An 18,572-nucleotide genomic window follows, 5' to 3' on the forward strand; every position below is an offset into this window, starting at 1 on the left:
TGGCCTCATTGTAAGTTTGCTTTTTTTTTTTTTTTTTTTGAGATGGAGTCTCGCTCTCTCTCCCAGGCTGGAGTGCTGCCAATAGTGTGATCCCGGTTCACTGCAACCTCCACCTCCTGGGTTCAAGCAATTCTCCTGCCTCAGCCTCCCAAGTAGCTGGGATCCCAGGCACGCAGTATCACGCCTGGCTGATTTTGTATGTTTTAGTAGACAGGGTTTCACCATGTTGACCAGGCTGGTCTCGAACTTGTGACCTCAGGTGATCCGCTTGCCTCGGCTTCTCAAAGTGCTGGTATTACAGGCGTGAGCCACCACGTCTAGCCGGTATTATAATCTTATGGGACCACTGTCTTATATTCAGTGCGTTTTTGACTGAAACATTGCTATGGGTGCATGGCTATATTTGGTCTTTGTCCCCAGTTCCTGCACAGAACTTCTAAAACCTTTGAAGTTTACTGAGAGAGGTATCTTTTGTTCTACATAATGAGCCCCTTTTGATCACACTTGAGTTTATGCTAATGAGGTCACTTAGGGTGGGGCCCCTGGATAACCTCAGGCTCAGGCTGGTCAGCAGGAACACCTCCTGACCTTTGAGCTTTGGGGAGAGAGGACATCTGGAGATCCAGCTCCATAAAATAAACTCTTGAATGGTAACATTTGAAGAGCTCCCAGGTAGATGAACACAGCGAGGTGCTGGGAGGATGATGCGCTCTGAGTGGGCGTAGAGCTCCAGGCACCTCCCCATGCCTTGCCCTCTCTGCTTCTTTTCAGTTTGGCTCGTCCTAAGTTGTAGCCTTCATCATAAACCCTCAAGTGTAAGGATTTTCCTGAGTTCTGTGAGCTGTTCTAGCAAATTATTTGAACCTTAAGCGGGTGGTGTGTGGGAGCCCCTTCGACTTTGTAGCCAATCTGGACAGAAGTGAGGGTCACCTGTGGGCCCAGTATTTGTGACTGGCAGTGGAAGTGAGGCAGTCTTGTGGGACTCAGCCCTTAAACCTGTGGAATCTGACACAAACCCCGGGTAGTTAGTGTCAGAATTGAATTGGAGATACTCAATTGGTGTCCGGGAAAATCACAGAATTGGTTGATGGTGCTGGAAAACACTCTACCAATATAACACGTAAGTTAATTTTTAACATAATATCTGACAGGGTTTTCACATGTTTTAATATTAGAGAAGAAATAGTGGTGCAAGAGACAAAGAAATCACAATTATGCATAAAAGAATTTTATTTAGTGGCCAGATCCCAATGAATCATGTCAGTCATTGCTTGGTTCTGCTAAAATGTATTAGATATATTCTTAAGAAAGTGTACAGTTGCATCACCAAAAGCTGTTTAATTTGGATTGTGTAGAATAAAAGAAAACTACATAAGTCTTTGTTCTTTGATAAAAATTTTAAAATATAAAAAGGAAAAAAAGAAACCCAAAAGCAGTATTCAAAACTAACAAATGTCACCTTGGACTATTTACAGTAAGACGCCTTTTTGACAGGACAGTCTTGTTCTCAGCTTGTTCCTTTCCTCACATTTTACTTACAGGGATTCTCACTCCCCCATCTTATCCCTATTCATGACTTCTTCCATTCTTGTCTCACATGAAACAGCCATCTTCCATGCTCCCTCACGCATCTTTGAGTCTCTCTCTGACACTCCTTTTTCCCACTCTTAAATTATCAATAATTCTATTCAACAGACATTTATTGAGCACCTAATACGTGCCAGGCACTGTGCTAAGAGGTGGGGAAAAATACAGAGATGAAAAGACATTGACCTTTTCCTCAAGAAGTTCAGATCTTGGGTTGAATTAAAAAATGTTTTTCTTTTTTTTTTTTGAGATGGAGTTTCGCTCTTGTTGCCCAGGCTGGAGTGCAATGGCTTGATCTTGGCTCACCGCAACCTCTGCCTCCCAGGTTCAAGTGATTCTCCTGCCTCAGCCTCCTGAGTAGCTGGGATTACAGGCATGCGCCATGACACCCGGCTAATTTTGTATTTTTTTTTTAGTAGAGATAGGGTTTCTTCACGTTGGTCAGGCTGGTCTCGAGCTCCCGACTCAGGTGATTCGCCTGCCTCGGCCTCCCAAAGTGCTGGGATTACAGGCATAAGCCCCACACCCAGCCTGAAAAATGTTTTTCATATTATATTCCATGTAATCCCAGACCTCTATGGGGTCAATCTGGGGATTTCTTGAAAGAAAGTGCACTCATGGAGGGTCTGTCCACTTGGCTCACTCCAACATAGTTTGAATTTGGAATTCTGTTCTTCATGAAGCACAGTCTCAAAAGCCCACACCTACAGTCTGAGTTCTGAACTCTCAGCAGGTGGGAACTGGGAACTGCGGGTTGGCTAGCAGGGGAGCCAGCTGTGTCCATTTGGTTTTTAGGAAGGGTATTCTTTTAATCGGATTCTATAAATTCCAAATTTGAAAAGCCCTTAATCCAAAAAAAAAAAAAAAAAACCTACTAAATTTGAGCAAAAGATATGTATTAACAAAGTCTCCCCTGATTTGGACTTGCAACAAGATACTCTAAGGTGCCTATCTTTGATAAATGTCCAGCAGCAGCTCTTTTTATTACCTCTGCACATCCATCTTTCTTTCCATTTTTCTGTGATATTTTCATAGCTTCCAATGGAAGCCTGCCGGTGACCTCTGTTTTTCTTTGATCATGGTTGAACCCAAAGCAAGCTCAGCTCTTGCATTTGGTCTACATCTTTGTCCATGAGGCTTAGAGAGACTCATGGTAGTTACTTAAAAGAAAAATAAACTATGAAATATAAAACATTGTACATGGCATACTATGAAAGCAAACACTAAACCATACCTTCACTGCCCCCTTCTTGTTCCAGGCCTGGCAGACCACGTCCCTACACATATTCACATTTGGAAATCATTCTCAGTTACAGTGCATCAAGTCCAGATCACGGTGGCGGGCTTTGCTCTCACAGTCTGTGGCATATGTCTCTCCTGGGATCCACGCAGCCGACCACTGAACAGCGACGAAGGGGGCTTTTGTGGGAAAGTTCTACTCACCATACCTTTCTACAGGCGACACAGGGTCACATCTCAATACAATTTCTGTCCTATTCGATGATACACTATTATCCATTCAAGAATATTAGTGCCAGATTCAGAACTTCCTCACGAGCTGGTTCCAAGCCCTTTGGACCTGAAGGCAACTTCGGGAGTTGGCATTACTCCCAAGGAACATTTGGCCTGCCCTACTCGGTAGGGTGCTTGAGACATGTGGAGAGAATGGGAAGAGGAGGGAGTGCTGGGAAGGGGAAGGATAAGAAGTGATCATGCACAAGCTTCTTGCTCTGTCGTGCATATATTTTCAGTGTAACAGCGTGTATTTCGACACATAAGGGCTTGTGCTTTTTCATTAAAGAAATAACTCGCCCTGAAAAGCTCATTTGGCAAATGTGGCCATGAACGTGTGTGTGTGTGTGTGTGTGTATGTGTGTGTGTGAAATGAGGTTCTGTGTCAAGTCCCGTGAGTGTGTCCTACTGGCCCCTCCCCCACCATCACACCCACCTCACCAGCAAGGAAAAACTGATGGGTTACACCTGGTCAGTCTGATACTCAGAAGCTTCTGACAGGCTTTCTGAGAAGCTTAGGAAATTCTCCTGGTACTCAGAGCAAACAATCTCATAGCGGTAATGCCGGAACTCCACGGCAAAGGTGCCAAAATAAGACAGGAAGCACATGACCAGGCCCCACTGGACCCTGGCTGCATACATGTGGATGCTTTGGGCCATGAGGATGAAGTCTGGGGAGAAGCAGTCAAGGAAAATACCCTCATCAGCCACATTAAAACTGGAATCTTTTCAGGGCAGAGACAGATTATAGGAAAAGTCTGGCTCTCCTCCTCACTAGCAAAACTGGTGGCCTGCTAGAGTTTGTTGAACAGGAAAATCTATATGAATAATAACAGTTAACATTATTGAGCTTCTATTTGGTGGTAGACATGCTTTTAGGTGCTTTCATGGATAGTATCACTTAATCCTCACAACAATCCTATTATCATTGTTTTTGTTTCTCTTTTTTACATGTTCTATTTGCCCTTAAATACTCTCTTATCCAAATAATTGTCAGTTTGTTTAAAAATAGGGAAACTGAGACCAAATGGGTAAGTAACTTACCTGAGGTCACACAGGTATTAATTGGCTGAGCTGGACTCAAACAAGCACTCTAACTCCTGAGCCATGTATTCAACAGCTGTACTCTGTAGCTGCTTACAAAACTGGGAGATTAGAAAAAGGATTACAATTCCAAAGTAATTAATTGGCCAGAAAAATAAAGCAATTTTTTTTTTTTCTTTGAGGCAGAGTTTCACTCTTGTTGCCCAGGCTGGAGTGCAATGGCGCGATCTCGGGTCACCGCAACCTCCGCTTCCCGGGTTCAAGCGATTCTCCTGCCTCAGCCTCCCGAGTAGCTGGGATTACAGACATGCGCCACCACGCCTGGCTAATTTTGCATTTTTAGTAGAGATGGAGTTTCTCCATGTTGGTTAGGCTGGTCTTGAACTCCCAACCTCAGGTGATCCATCCGCCTCGGCCTCCCAAAGTGCTGGGATTACAGGTGTGAGCCACCGCACCCAGCCAAAATAAAGCTAATTTTAAAAATATCACTGCAAATGGTGAGCCGAGACCAGCCACTGCACTTCAGGCTGGGTGACAGAGCGAGACTCCATCTCAAAAAAAAAAAAAAAAAGAAGAAGAAAGCACTGCAAATTGCAAATGACTATGAATTCGTAGTTATCATTATATCTACAGAAATAATTTCGAACATATGAAATTACTAACTACTGACATGTAAGCTGTGTGTGGCTCTGCAGTGCTACTAACAGTGTCTGAGTGGCTGGCCCGTCTGTCTCTTCTAATTTTTACTATTGTCTTTCAGACAATACTGTATAGACTAGTTTCATTCCTCATATCACATTTAAACTTGCATAAACAGATGAGGCCGAGTGGGGTAACTCACGCCTGTAATCCCAGTGCTTTGGAATGCTGAGGTGGGAAGATCACTTGAGCCCAGGAGTTTGAGGCTGCAGTGAACTATGACTGCACCACTGCTCTCTAGCTAGGGCGACAGCAAGGCTCCATCTTTAAAAAAGGAAAAACAGATGAGACTTTTATGCTTGGATATATATGGAATGTGTGTGTGTGTGTGTGTGTGTGTATCTGTATCTGTATATACACAACCGAATAAATGGAGGGAGGAGCTGGGAAGAAGGGTAAAAAGTTCATAGCATGCTTTAGTGAAAGGCCAAGTGTCTGAGGAACTAAATACATTTACTTAGAAAGATCAGAAATGTCTCCTTAGAATTAGTTTTATCCTCAAGACCTGAAATCGGGAAATTTTCAGAGAGCAAGAGTGTGAAATTACTTCAGCCAAACTTTGCTCTGACTGGGCCTTAATCCATTCACCTGAGAACCGAAGGGGGGAAAAAAAAAGATTCCATGTGTTCAGAAAGAGCATGAAACAGAAGCATTTGGTGAAAGCTCAAAACCTGGGATAGGCCGGGCAAGGTGGCTCATGCCTGTAATCCCAACACTTTGGAAGGCTGAGCAGTGTGTATCACTTGAGCCCAGTAGTTCGAGACCAGCCTGGACAACATGGAGAAACCACGTCTCTACTAAAACTGCAAAAATTAGCCGGGTGTTGTGGTGTGTGCCTGTAATCCCAGCTACTCTCGAGGCTGAGATGGGAGGATGGCTTGAACTCGGGAGGCAGAGGTTGCAGTGAGCCAATATCATGCCCCTGCACTCCAGCCTAGGCGACACAATGAGACCCTGTCTTAAATCACAAAAAACATCTCGGAATAATTTAAAGCCTGCACATTCTTCTGAAGAAGGGTGCAAACTATTGCCAAAGCAATATTAACTTATTACTTAAATTAATGGAGAAAGCATATCTCCTTATATCTTATATTGGCAGAGTTTTGATCTTTTTGTTCATAGAGTATTTATTAGGTTGCTAGCAAGCACCAAGTTTTTTGGCTTGAACTTAAGTCCTTAAATGTTCTCTATCTAATGTGACTGTAGAGCTTTGAAAAATCAGCAAAATGGTGAAATGGGAATTTGTGAATGAAGAAATAAATAGTCCAAATACTCCACTAACTAGAGAATGGGCTCTGAACTATGTATGTTTTCATATTTTATTCTTTTCCCCCCTCATCTTAGGGTCTGCTTCTATTCATATTTTAAAGCTACTTTCTCTCTCTCTTTTTTTTTGAATTGATATACTTAATTTTTTTCTAGCTATTTTTGAACTTATTTATATTTATTTATATTTCAATAGGATTTTGGGGAACGTGGTGTTTGGTTGCATGAATAAGTTATTTAGTTGATGAATTCTGGGATTTTGGTGCACCCCCCACCCAAGCAGTGTATAGTGTACCCAATTTGTAGTCTTTTATCCTTCATCCCCCTCCCATCCTTTCCCCTGAGTCCCCAAAGTCCACTGTGTCATTCTTATGCCTTTGTGTCCTCACAGCCTAGCTCCCACTTATGAGTAAAAACGTAGGACGTTTGCTTTTTCATTCTTGAGTTACTTCACTTAGAATAATGGTCTCCAATTCCAACCAGGTTGCTGCAAATGCCATTGTTTCATTCTGAAGCTACTTTCTCTAACTTGGGGTCCTGTAGTGGTTAAGAGTGCAAGAGCTGAGCCTGAGTTTGAATCTTGATCCACCACACATCATCTGTGTGATCTTAGGCAAATTAAACTTCTCTGTGATTCACTGTTCTTACATGTTAAGTGAGGATAAAAAGAGTTGATACATTTAAAGTACTTAGAATAATGCCTAGCACAGTGTCTAAATATTGGTGATTATGATGACTGAAGATGTGTAATTGTGTTTTCTGTACAATACACCCTTTAGGAACCTTGATTCCTTTCTCTGGTTTCCTGAGGAGGGCCTTATTGGAGGGAACATTTCTTTTATTTTTGCCTTTTATTTTTTGAGCCAGGGTCTCACTCTGTCACCCAGGCTGGATTGCAGTGGCATGATCACAGCTCACTGCAGCCTCAAATTCCTGGGATCAAGCGATCCTCCCCACCCAGCCTCCCAAGTAGCTTGGACTACAGGTGCACACCACCACACCCTGCTAATTTTTCTAAAATAAATTTTTATAGAGACCAGGTTTTGCTATCTTGCCCAGGCTGGTCTTGAACTGCTGGACTTAAGCAACCCTCCTGCCTCAGCCTCCCAAAGCGCTAGGATTACAGCATGAGCCACAGCACCAGGCCTTTTTTATTGATTGATTGATTGATTGATGGTTAGAGACAGAGTGAATCTTAGCTCACTGCAGCCTCAAACTCCTGGGCTCAAGCGAGCCCACCTCAGCCTCCCCAGTAGCTGGGATTAGAGGTGCTTGCCAAAACACCCAGCTGAATTTTATATATATATTTTTTTGTAGAGACAGGGTCTCCCTTTGTTGTCCAGGTGGATCTTGAGCTCCTGGCTTCAAGTGATCCTACTGCCTCCACCTCCCAAAGTGTTGAACACTTCTGATTACTCCATGCCATGGAATGAGTGACTGATTTGATTGGTGGGATGGGAACTGGCAGGCTTCTATTGGGCCACACTACCAGTAGGTGAGGTCACTGCACTCCATCCTAAGCTAGACTGTCTCTGGGATCTGTGTGGGGCTAAGCGGAGTGAGGTGCTCTCCTCTGCCTTTCCCTGGCTTCTCTGCTTGTTACTGGAGGGTTAAGTTGAATTCCAAGGTGTAAGAGAGGAGACCTGCAGCATTTTCCTTTCCAGGTTTACTAGGATAAAGGCTGATTTCTTCATCCCCATCTGGCTTCTAGCATCCACTCTCAATTAGTTCAAACTCTGAGGGGAGGAAGGGAAACGGATAGCACCCCAAAGCCTCAAATATTTGAGGAAAACTACACACGCAGCATTAATCTAGAGCTTGAATTTGTCTTCCAGAAAAGCTTCATTGTTTTCCGGAAAGATATAAATGTACTGGTCCTCTGAAATTCATTTCAGAGCTACAAATGAAATGAAATAACAGGGCCATTAATAAAATCACAAATGAATTTTTTTAAGCTGGAGAGAAAAATGACAATTCTTTTTTGGCTATGCATTCTCTGATTTTCACAAATAAGAAGTTTTACATCATTAGTGAAAGGAGAGTGTATGACACCATTCCTGAAGACTGAAACAATCTGGAGAGGGCAGACCTTGTTTTATTTTTATTTCTCCATCTCCCCTTTGGCATGAAAAATCGGTCTGAGAGTTTTTGTTTTTATACCCATTTACCTTTGTTTTGCCTTAAGATTCTGAGATAATCTGGCAGAATATCCTAACCCACTGGGTTCTGCTACAGGGACAACTTCCTTGTTTTCATCTTACTGGCAAAAGAACCTTTTCACATTCAAAGGATACAGAGGACCACACAGAGAGTGATAGACGCCGACAGAATAACTCGTGGAATTCCAACTTTCCGTCCTTCATTCTTGATGTTGACCTTGAGTGTCAGCGCAGCCTGGATCCAGCAGGTCAACGTGCCAAATCCAAAAGTCAAAGAGGTTCCGACGTTATGGATTTCTTCATCATTCGTGAGCTTAGGCATGAATGGATAATGACACATGAAAGCCCATTCAGCAAAGAAGACAGGCAAGTTGAATGAATATATGAGGGGAAAAGATAGGAAAAGAAATATCCCAACAATGGGATAATAGATTGTACAAAGATTAGTTCTTTGTTCTATTCTCAAATGGTTTGAACTCTGAGGGGATGAAGGAAATAAACAATAGCCCCAACCCTTAAAAACATTTGTTTAGAAAAAGTAAAAGAAAACAACAGGAGAGTTACAGAAAAAGAAATGTTTCTACAAGCATACACCCCAAACTTTTCCAGGCTAAGAAAATGCGACCAGGGATTCGGACATGGTTTTTGCTTTGTGTGTGTGTGTGTGTGTGTGTGTGTGTGTGTGTTTCGTTTTTTGGGTTTTTTTTGTTTTTGAGACAGGGTCTTTACTCTGTCTCCCAGGCTGAAATACAGTGGTGTGATCACGGCTCCCTGGCTCAAAGCGATCCTCCCACCTTAGCCTCTGGAGTAGCTGGGACCACAGGTGCACGCCACCATGCCTGGCTAATTTTTTTGTTTTGAAGGAAAATTTGTATTACTTTGTTTTTTATGTACAGAAAACTCAACAGTGTACATTTAACCCAGCTTGGTGGTAAGTTCTTTAGCCTTTGCCTTTTTGAGCTTGGCAATGTGAGCTACAAACTTGGGACCCAGGAAATTGCCTCCCCAGCGACGGAGGATCTCATCGGATCTGTTGTTGTAAATGGTCCTGATAGCTTCCACCAGCTTAGCCAAAGCTCCTTTGTCTTCCAAGTTAACCCGTGTGAAGGCGACAGTGGAGCAGGTCTTCCTGTGGACTAGACATCCCAGTCTTGCCTTCCCCTTGATAATGCAGTAAAAGACCCCCATTTTACGACACAGGGCAGGCAGGAAGACAACTAGCTCGATGGGATCCACATCGTGTGCAATCACCACCAGCTGAGCCTTTTTGTTCTCCTCCAAGGTGGTGACAGTGTTAACTCCTGCTTGAAGGGCAGGTGATCTCTTAGTGGGGACATCCTCTTTGCCAGCAGCTTTCTTCTCAGCCCAGGCCAACAGCCTCTGCTTCTTCTCTTGCTTTGTCTCTGGTCTGTACCTGTGGGCTAGCGAGCGCAGCTGAGTAGCTGGTTGGCGGTCCAGGGCCTAGGTGAACTGGTTAATTGCAGGAAACACTTACAGAGGTTAATCACAGCTGCTCATAGAGGATGGCTGTCTGCCGTTGCAGCCTGATATAGCGGGGCAATTTCACAAAGCGAGTGAGGTCACTTTTGGGCTGGATGTCCCATCCAATGCCAAAATTCTTAGGCCTTTTCTCAAACCAGGGATTCACCACTTTCTTGGCCTCCTGCTTCTTCACGACAGCAGGGGCCGGAGCCACCTTCTTCACTTTGGCCTTCTTTCCTTTCAGCACCTTTGGCAGCAGGAGGAGAGTGCTCATTTTTTATCTTATTTTATAGAGATGGTGTCTCCCTACGTTGCCTAGACTGGTCATGAACTTCTGAGCTCAAGTAATCCCGCCTCAGCCTCCCAAAGTGCTGAGATTACAAGCGTGAGCCATCAATCCTGGCCAATATATATTTACTGATGGAGGACAGCCAATTCTAGGCAAGTCAATATTTAATTGGCACAGATAACTAAAACCCTTTAAGCTCTGTTCTTCACTCTTACAAAACTGGCCCGTCTATGTAATGTGACTAATTCATTGTTTTTTTTTTTTTTTTTTTTTTTGAGATGGAGTGTTCTGTCGCCCAGACTGGAGTGCAGCAGCATGATTTTGGTTCACTGCAATCTCTGACTCCCGGATTCAAGTGATTCTCCTGCCTCAGCCTCCCAAAGTGCTGGGATTACAGGCATGAACCACCATGGTGCCTGGCCTAAGTAATTGTTTTTGTTGTTGTTATTGTTTGTTTGTTTGTTTGACACAGAGTCTCACTCTGTCACCCAGGCTGGAGTGCAGTAGTGCGATCTCCACTCACTGCGATTCTCATGTCTCAGCCTCCCAAGTAGCTGGGATTACAGGCATATGCCACCACGCCCAGTTAATTTTTGTATTTTAGTAGAAATGGGGTTTTACCATGTTGATCTCAAACTCGCAACCTCAGATGATCCACCTGCCTTGGCCTCCCAAAGTGCTGGGATTACAGGCGTGAGACACCACACCCGGCCCTAATTCATTGTTAATAAGAATTTTTTTTTTTAGTTTTATTTTCCCATAGTAATAAGAAAAACTGTCACCTATGAGCTTTTGCCACATATAGAGACCCACAGTAGGACAACAGTATTTGAAGATTCATACTCAAGGCTTTTATAGAGGACTCCCATTTAGGTTATTGCTGTTGGGGGTTATAGATGTAAACTCTCCAAATCATTACCCACTAATATTTTAAAAATATATCCATCACTTAAAACTCTTTTTGTATTTTCATGTGTATACATATGTAAATATACATATTTTTCAGATTATCACCATTAGATCATAATTTTTTTTAGTGAATCATACTTCACCAACACTATCCACTTCTTCAAAAAAAGAAAAAACAAAGTCTATCCACGTCTTCATCAAACCTAGAGTGTATGTTTGTATACATATATATGTATTTGAGATGGGGTCTTGCTCTGTTGCCCAGGCTAGAGCACAGTGGTATGATAAAAGTTCATTATTATATATTTACATATTTTTTTAAAATTTTCTTCCTTTTCCTTTTCTTCAACATATATTTTTTAATTGCACATATAGGAAAGTAAAATCGATTGTCGAAGATACGGCTTTTAAACCCATTGTGAAAGTATTATTTTTTTGAATTGCTATTGCCTTCAGATGTTTTGTTGTTTGACATTGTTGTTCATAATGGTTGCATGAAATCAATATTACTTTCCTTTTACACTTTTTTCTATTGTTTTTGGCTGTAGGATTTTTACGTCTTTTTTGGAAGAAGCCATGTTTTCTCTCACAGTTCAAAAGATATATTTTCAAAATTATTTAAAATAATGATACCTGAAATCAAATTTTGCTTCTAGAAAACTGGTTTTCCAAGCTATATAAATCTATTCATTTATTATTTTTAATCTTTAAAACAAGATAATATAGTTACATAGTTTAAACTTAAAAAAATTATAATGAGGGATTGATTGAAAAGTCTGTCTCCCATCCCATATACTAGCCACCTGGTTTCTCCATGGGAAACTAATTCGTCATTTCTCATGTATTCTGTTACATTTCAGCCAATGTTCTTCATAAGCGGTGTCAACATTCATGGTCTTGAGTATTTGTGGTTCACCAAAGCCACCCAATCTTGGGGATTTTTCTAGGACTTTCCTAAAGAACAAAATGAGTTCTTAGTAACTCATCAAAGCCCTGATTGAGAGAAACAATAGTGATTGAGCACTTTACAACATGCCTGTACCCTCAGCACAGGCCGGCAAGTGGAGGAAAGACTCCCACCAAAATTTCAGTTAAAATGCCCCATGCCTTGCCTTACATTTTGGATCGTAACAGGATAAACTCTCAAATATTCTCCTGGTAATCACTGCCTCAGCCAATATATTCTAAGAATGCAGCTTTCTAGTTGCTTAGCTGGATATAGATGGGAGATAGAACAGTTAGAGGAATTGGTGGGATTGCCCATTTACAACTCGCCAAGCAAAAAATACTTATTGGGTTGCTACTATGTGCCAGGGGAAGTCTTTGGGAATGACTGATCCATTCATTTGGGAATGAACCAGCAGTGCTGAGGGTAGGACAAGAAATGGCCTTAGAAAATCCACTACTATTTTCATTAGGAACGTTACTAAATTAACACTAGAATGCTGAGGGTCTTTAATGCCTATGCCTTTTGGGGTTTCATTCAACAGACAAGGGGAAGAGTGTCAGGATCAGTGTTTGCCCACAAGGAGGAAGTTTCTAGCAGTAGTATAAATAGCATAGGTTGGAGGTTGGTGGGGAGGGAGGGAAATCAGTCAGCCACTATCATAGTACAGAGGTTTCCTTGTCTCTTTTACAAATAAAATCATTCTTGTCAAGAGTTGGGTAATGGTATTGGCAAGGAAAATTATGCTTAAAGGTTGTGACCTTGGGCTTCTGAATTTCTAGGAAGAAGAGTTAGGAGTAGTATATCTTTATACAAGCCATAAGTGTCCTAGAGAAATTCTGGGCTTTCAAACTTGACTTCCGCATAAACTTGCTAATCTGAAAGCATGCTTTATCCAAAAAGGATGTTTGGTGTTTAGTTATAGAAAGGCAATAATCCTATTGGTTTTCTAGAAGGGTACATTAGGATCCAATTTGTTGCGAAAAAAGTATAAACCACTTGGAAATCCTCTGTAGAAAATATACAGCTGTTCTAGTAGCTGCTTTTCTCAGTAGCCACACTGTATTTCATAGGCATATTTAACACCCTCGCACGTTTAAGAGAACTCAGGAAGACCAGCCTGAGAGATTAGAAGGGCTGAATTCTGGAGAACCTGTGCATATTAGGAACCAATGTTCCTAATTTTTTTTTTTAATTTTTTGAGTCTGATCTTGTTTGTCACTCAAAAAATCTTTTCCCTGCCTGGATTCAGACTTAGAAGTAGAAGCCCGCAGAGAAGAAAGTCTGCGTCTCTTCACAATTTGTTCCTTGCGCTTCTCTTTAGCCTCCTTCATTCTCTTGGCCAAAAGTTTAGCATATTCTGCAGCCTCTTCCCTATTTTTCTTAGCACACTGCTTCTTCAGAGCAATACGCTGCCGTTTGTGCTTCAGGACACATGGAGTAACAAGACGCTGAATCTTGGGTGCTTTGGTCCCAGGTTTCTTACCTTCTTTGTTTAAGGGCTTTCTTACAACATACTGGCAGACATCATCTTCTTTAGAGAGACTGAAAAGTTTGACCCGGCGCGGTGGCTCACGCCTATAATCCCAGCAACTTGGGAGGCCGAGGCGGGCAGATGGCGAGGTCAGGAGATCAAGACCATCCTGGTTAACATGGTGAAAACCCGTCTCTACTAAAAATACAAAAAATTAGCTGGGCGTGGTGGCGGGCACCTGTGGTCCCAGCTACTCGGGAGGCTGAGGCAGGAGAATGGCGTGAACCCGGGAGGCGGAGGTTGCAGTGAGCCGAGATGGCCCCACTGCACTCCAGTGTGGGCGACAGAGCGAGACTCTGTCTCAAAAAAAAAAAGAAAAGAAAAGAAAAAAGAAAAGTTTGCAGATTCTGCTAGCTCTTTTAGGGCCCAGGCGACGAGGCACCCTAGTATCAGTCCAGGAATAGCCTTCTCTCTTTTTTTTACAACAACAAAGTTGAGAACGCTCAGATTGGCATCCACAATGCAACCACGAACTGATTTTCTCTTTCTTTCTCCAGCTTTCCTTGGTCTGTAACAGGAATGCCCCTTAGTAGCAGGTGGGCATAGCTCTGGGTCAAGATACCCTGCTTCATGGGGAGACCTTGTTTGTCATTCCCACCACTGATTCGGACCACATAACCCTTCCATTCTTCACCCAGAGCTTAAGCAGCAACTTCTGTGGCCATAGGCTTCTCATAAAAAGTAGGAAGTTTGGCTGGGCGCGGTGGCTCACGTCTGTAATCCCAGCACTTTGGGAGGCCGAGACGGGCGGATCACGATGTCAGGAGATGGAGACCATCCTGGCTAACATGGTGAAACCCCGTCTCTACTAAAAATACGAAAAAAAAAAAAAAATTAGCCGGGCGTGGTGGCGGGTGCCTGTGGTCCCAGCTACACCAGAGGCTGAGGCAGGAGAACGGCATGAACCTGGGGGGCAGAGCTTGCAGTGAGCCGAGATCTCGCCACTGCACTCCAGTCTGGGCGACAGAGCGAGACTCCGTCTCAAAAAAAAAAAAAAAAAAAAAAAAAGGTACGAAGTTTGCGTTCATCTTCCACTTTAATGAGTTTCTGGCAGCCAATGGCTGTGAAGGAGATGTTCAGCTTCATCTTGAAATAGCTGAACGCCTCCGAGGCGCCATGGAAAAGAGTCCTAATTTTTTTAAAAAAAGGTTCGTGCAGAATTATATGGGCCATATGGTGATTATACCTCAATAGCTTTGATAATCTCACAAGTGAAGGTCTTACCAGTGTCAGAGGGAGGTGAAAAAGGCCAAATCAAGTACCTGAAAATTACCAAGTAAGGTCATTCCGAAGGAAGCCAGACACAGCGCCACCAATCCACTAATATTCAGCCATGGGTTTAAAACCTTCGGTTTCAGTTGTATGAAGCGCAGAACAGCTACCACAAGGGCTAGGAATAAAGCAAAGTCTTAAAATGAAAGAAATTAAATCACACACCTAGACTGTGAGGCAGAATTCTATTATTATTATTATTATTTTGCTGCTGTACTATTTTCTTAGGTAAGAGGGAGAATTCTAAAGCCACAATGTGCAAAATTAAACTTTTCACCACAGTACATTTTACATCTCTGGAATGATCCACAATTTTTCAGAGAAACTTTCCATGCAATGCTTATGATTATTTAGATGTTTTATTACACCCAATCTGGGGAAAGCAGAGAGGCAGAGAGGCAGAGAGGACTCCAGGCAGCAGGGCTGTATGTTACTTAGGTGAGGCAAGGATGATAGGACTATGAATGGTGTTGTTCTCAGAGTTTTCAAAAACAAGGTCCCCACAGGACAGACTGGCTTAGGAGAGCACTGCAGAGGCTTGGCACACAACATATAAGATGGGATAAAGACAGACGGACTCAGTCATTCTTTTTCTTTTTTGAGACGGAGTCTCACTCTGTTGCCCAGGCTGGAGTGCAGTGGCTGGATCTCAGCTCACTGCAAGCTCCACTTCCGGATTTATGCCATTCTCCTGCCTCAGCCTCCTGAGTAGCTGGGACTACAGGCACCCGCCACCTCGCTCGGCTAGTTTTTTTGCATTTTTTAGTAGAGACGGGGTTTCACCATGTTAGCCAGGATGGTCTCGATCTCCTGACCTCATGATCCGCCTGTCTCGGCCTCCCAAAGTGCTGGGATTACAGGCTTGAGCCACCGCGCCCGGCCAACTCAGTCATTCTTTAGCTTAGAACAGTGTGGAAAATAATGATAGGGTAGGAACATAATGGGAAGAAGACAAGGTTACCACATCTAGACAAAACTACTGGTGCTAGTGCCATAAACCATTCCTGGGGAGAGGAAGAAAGATAATGGAAAGTGTACAAGTTCCTTTATTACTGGTTTTACTCTCACTTCCCTTTGATTCTACTTAGAGGTGTTCACTGTCAAACAACAAAGATAGTTAATCTAAATTAGAGAAGTTACAATATTCACACATATGAAACCTGTATTTGAACACAGCAGATTGGGAGATTTGGTATGTACTGAAAATGGTACCTAGTATATCAAGAAAACTCAATTCCTGAAAATAATATTAATTACTCATTTTAAAAGTCCACTCTATCTTTTGAAGCAAATTGGTATCAGAGAATTTGAAGAGAGAATGAGGGAAGTTACTTAGATTTCAAATCTGACTTCTAATAGTAACCTTGGGATAGTCCATACTCAAGGCCCTAATCTAATCCTTTTCTTTTGCCTAGTGCAGAGATATTTTCATATTTATACAAAGAGTTGGCAGAGGTTAGTCAATAAATGATGAAAAATCACCTTCAATTAATGTAAATTATATCTACATATAAGGAAACAAACTTACTACTAAGATAATTTATTTTGACATTAAGGTTCAGCAGGAAAGACAATTAGAAATTCAAGAATTACCTTATTTATACAGCAATTAAGTTGGTAATTATTTGCTAAAGGTTTTTCTTTGATTACAGGCCATTATTAGTAGTCATTAATAAAGAAAATCTATCCATAAATTTACATTTCCCAAGTATGTTAAATTTCACAGTGTAACCCTACGGCTTTAAGCTCGATAAGTTGACTTTTAGTTCTAAGTACTTCTGATCAAAGAGTGGTATAAAACTTGATTAATATTTTGATTTTAGAAACAAAATAGAGATAAATCATGATTTATAAAAATCTCAAATTGTTCAGCCCTGATATGTATTTTAGTATATGCTTCAGCTAGTATCCACTGTTGATCAGAAAATTAATACACTATACCTGGGTTAACAACAGTTTCTCAAACTATTGGTTTGAGGGACCTAGGTAGGAATTATATCTGAAGTCTTTAACAATGACAATAACTATCCCAGAGGATGAAAAATAGGCACAATGTCTTATTAATTTTAGGATAAGAATAGGAGGAGGAAGCAGGGGAGACGAGTAATTGAACACACAGCACTCCATCACAAAGTGGTCATCAGCTAAAGAAGTCATTAGATTAAGCCTAGAGAGCTCAACACAGGCACCATAGGATATCCTTCTAATGAGTTGTGTATGGCTATTAGGACATAATAACAAGACACTAAGACAGCACACTTAATTTTTGTTTTCTTTTTTTTGAGACAGAGTCTCACTCTGTCACCCAGGCTGGAATGCAGTGGCATGATCTCAGCTCACTGCAACCTCTGCCTCCTGGGTTCAAGCAATTCTCCTGCCTCAGCCTTCCAAGTAGCTGGGACTACAGGCCCATGCCACCACGCCCAGCTAATTTTTGTATTTTTAGTAGAGACAGGGTTTCACCATATTGGTCAGGTTGGTCTTGAACTCCTGACCTCAGGTGATCTGACCGCCTCGGCCTCCCAAGTTGCTGGGATTACAGGCATGAGCCTATAATATAGACGAAGTCTCTCTCTGTCGCCAGGCTGGAGTGCAGTGGCGCAACCTTGGCTCACTGCAACCTCCTCCTCCTGGGTTCAAGCGATTCTCCTGCCTCAGCCTCCTGAGCAGCTGGGACTACAGGTGCACGCCACCATGCCCAGATAATGTTTTTGTATTTTTAGTAGAGATGGGGTTTCACCATGTTGGCCAGGATGGTCTCTATCTACTGACCTTGGGATCCGCCTGCTTCGGCCTCCCAAAATGCTGGGATTACAGGTGTGAGCCACCGCGCCTGGCTGGTTAATTTTTTTTTTTTTTTTTTTAATGACCACTGAAAACTCTCTCTGGTCATTTTGTGGGATAGGATGGTGCTGGAACTTGACCTAAGTCCTAAACCTAGTTCCTGAAATGGCTCTTCATGTTGACCCACCCAGCCAAACAGTTTGTTCCTTTATGCCCAGGGGAACAGAGTTGATGGCCGCTCTCTTCATTACCTATTTCTGTCCAGTAAACACAGGACCTGCAACATCTCCCGGCCCCTGCGTTGCCAGCGGTCCTATTTGTAATATGGATGGTAAGTCATCTTATCATGAACAAATGATGAAATTCAGCAGGAAACAGAAACCAATTTGAAGACAGGGATTTAATCCAACACTCCTAACTTCCAGAATTGCATTCTAAACACCACACTTTGCCCTTTTTTACCTCTTAACTCCATTATTAATCAGATGAGGGGAGGCAAGCTTTCCTTTTAAAATAGATTCTAGCTGAATTTTTAGAACGATTGATCTAATAAAGATTTTGCCCCATAACAGTTTTACTAACACTTAGGTATGAATGGAGGCAGATTTGGACTGTTATGAAGTCCATTTTCAACCAAGTAGTGATTTAATTATACCTTCTTTAAAAAGACTTATGGGCCATTTCAAAGCCATCTTTATATATGCTAGCTTTTACCACATTCATGTTCTGATCAATAGATGTATTTTTTTGTTTCATTAAAAGTTTTAGATTTCACTAACAGTTTCAGAAAAGATTTGTTTTGTTTTGTTTTGTTTTTTTTGTTGAGACAGAGTCTCGCTTTGTCGCCCAGACTGGAGTGCAGTGGCCAGATCTCAGCTCACTGCAAGCTCCGCCTCCCGGGTTCACGCCATTCTCCTGCTCAGCCTCCCAAGTAGCTGGGACTACAGGCGCCCGCCACCTCGCCCGGCTAGGTTTTTGTATTTTTTTAGTAGAGACGGGGTTTCACCATGTTAGCCAGGATGGTCTCGATCTCCTGACCTTGTGACCCGCCCGTCTCGGCCTCCCAAAGTGCTGGGATTACAGGCTTGA

The 18,572-nt window shown here is 42.4% G+C and overlaps 1 protein-coding gene and 1 pseudogene across 4 annotated transcripts in view; both read right to left on the reverse strand.

Annotated features, from left to right (window-relative positions):
• Window positions 1–3,309: 3,309 nt before the first annotated feature.
• TMEM150C (transmembrane protein 150C) overlaps window positions 3,310–18,572 on the reverse strand; it is an 86,342-nt gene continuing 71,079 nt past the window's right edge. For all 4 annotated transcript variants that reach the window (XM_031664565.1, XM_031664566.1, XM_031664567.1 and 1 more), the window contains exons 6-8: window positions 14,690–14,817; window positions 8,403–8,580; window positions 3,310–3,770 (exon numbers count right to left, since the gene is read on the reverse strand). In XM_031664565.1, the coding sequence (XP_031520425.1) occupies window positions 3,562–3,770; window positions 8,403–8,580; window positions 14,690–14,817 (515 nt within the window). In that variant the 3' untranslated portion in view covers window positions 3,310–3,561. The remainder of the gene's footprint in view (window positions 3,771–8,402; window positions 8,581–14,689; window positions 14,818–18,572) is intronic.
• On the reverse strand, window positions 9,084–10,338 carry LOC108585920 (annotated as a pseudogene).

Source organism: Papio anubis, chromosome 3, assembly GCF_008728515.1.
Source record: "Papio anubis isolate 15944 chromosome 3, Panubis1.0, whole genome shotgun sequence".
NCBI classification, from domain to species: domain Eukaryota; kingdom Metazoa; phylum Chordata; class Mammalia; order Primates; family Cercopithecidae; genus Papio; species Papio anubis.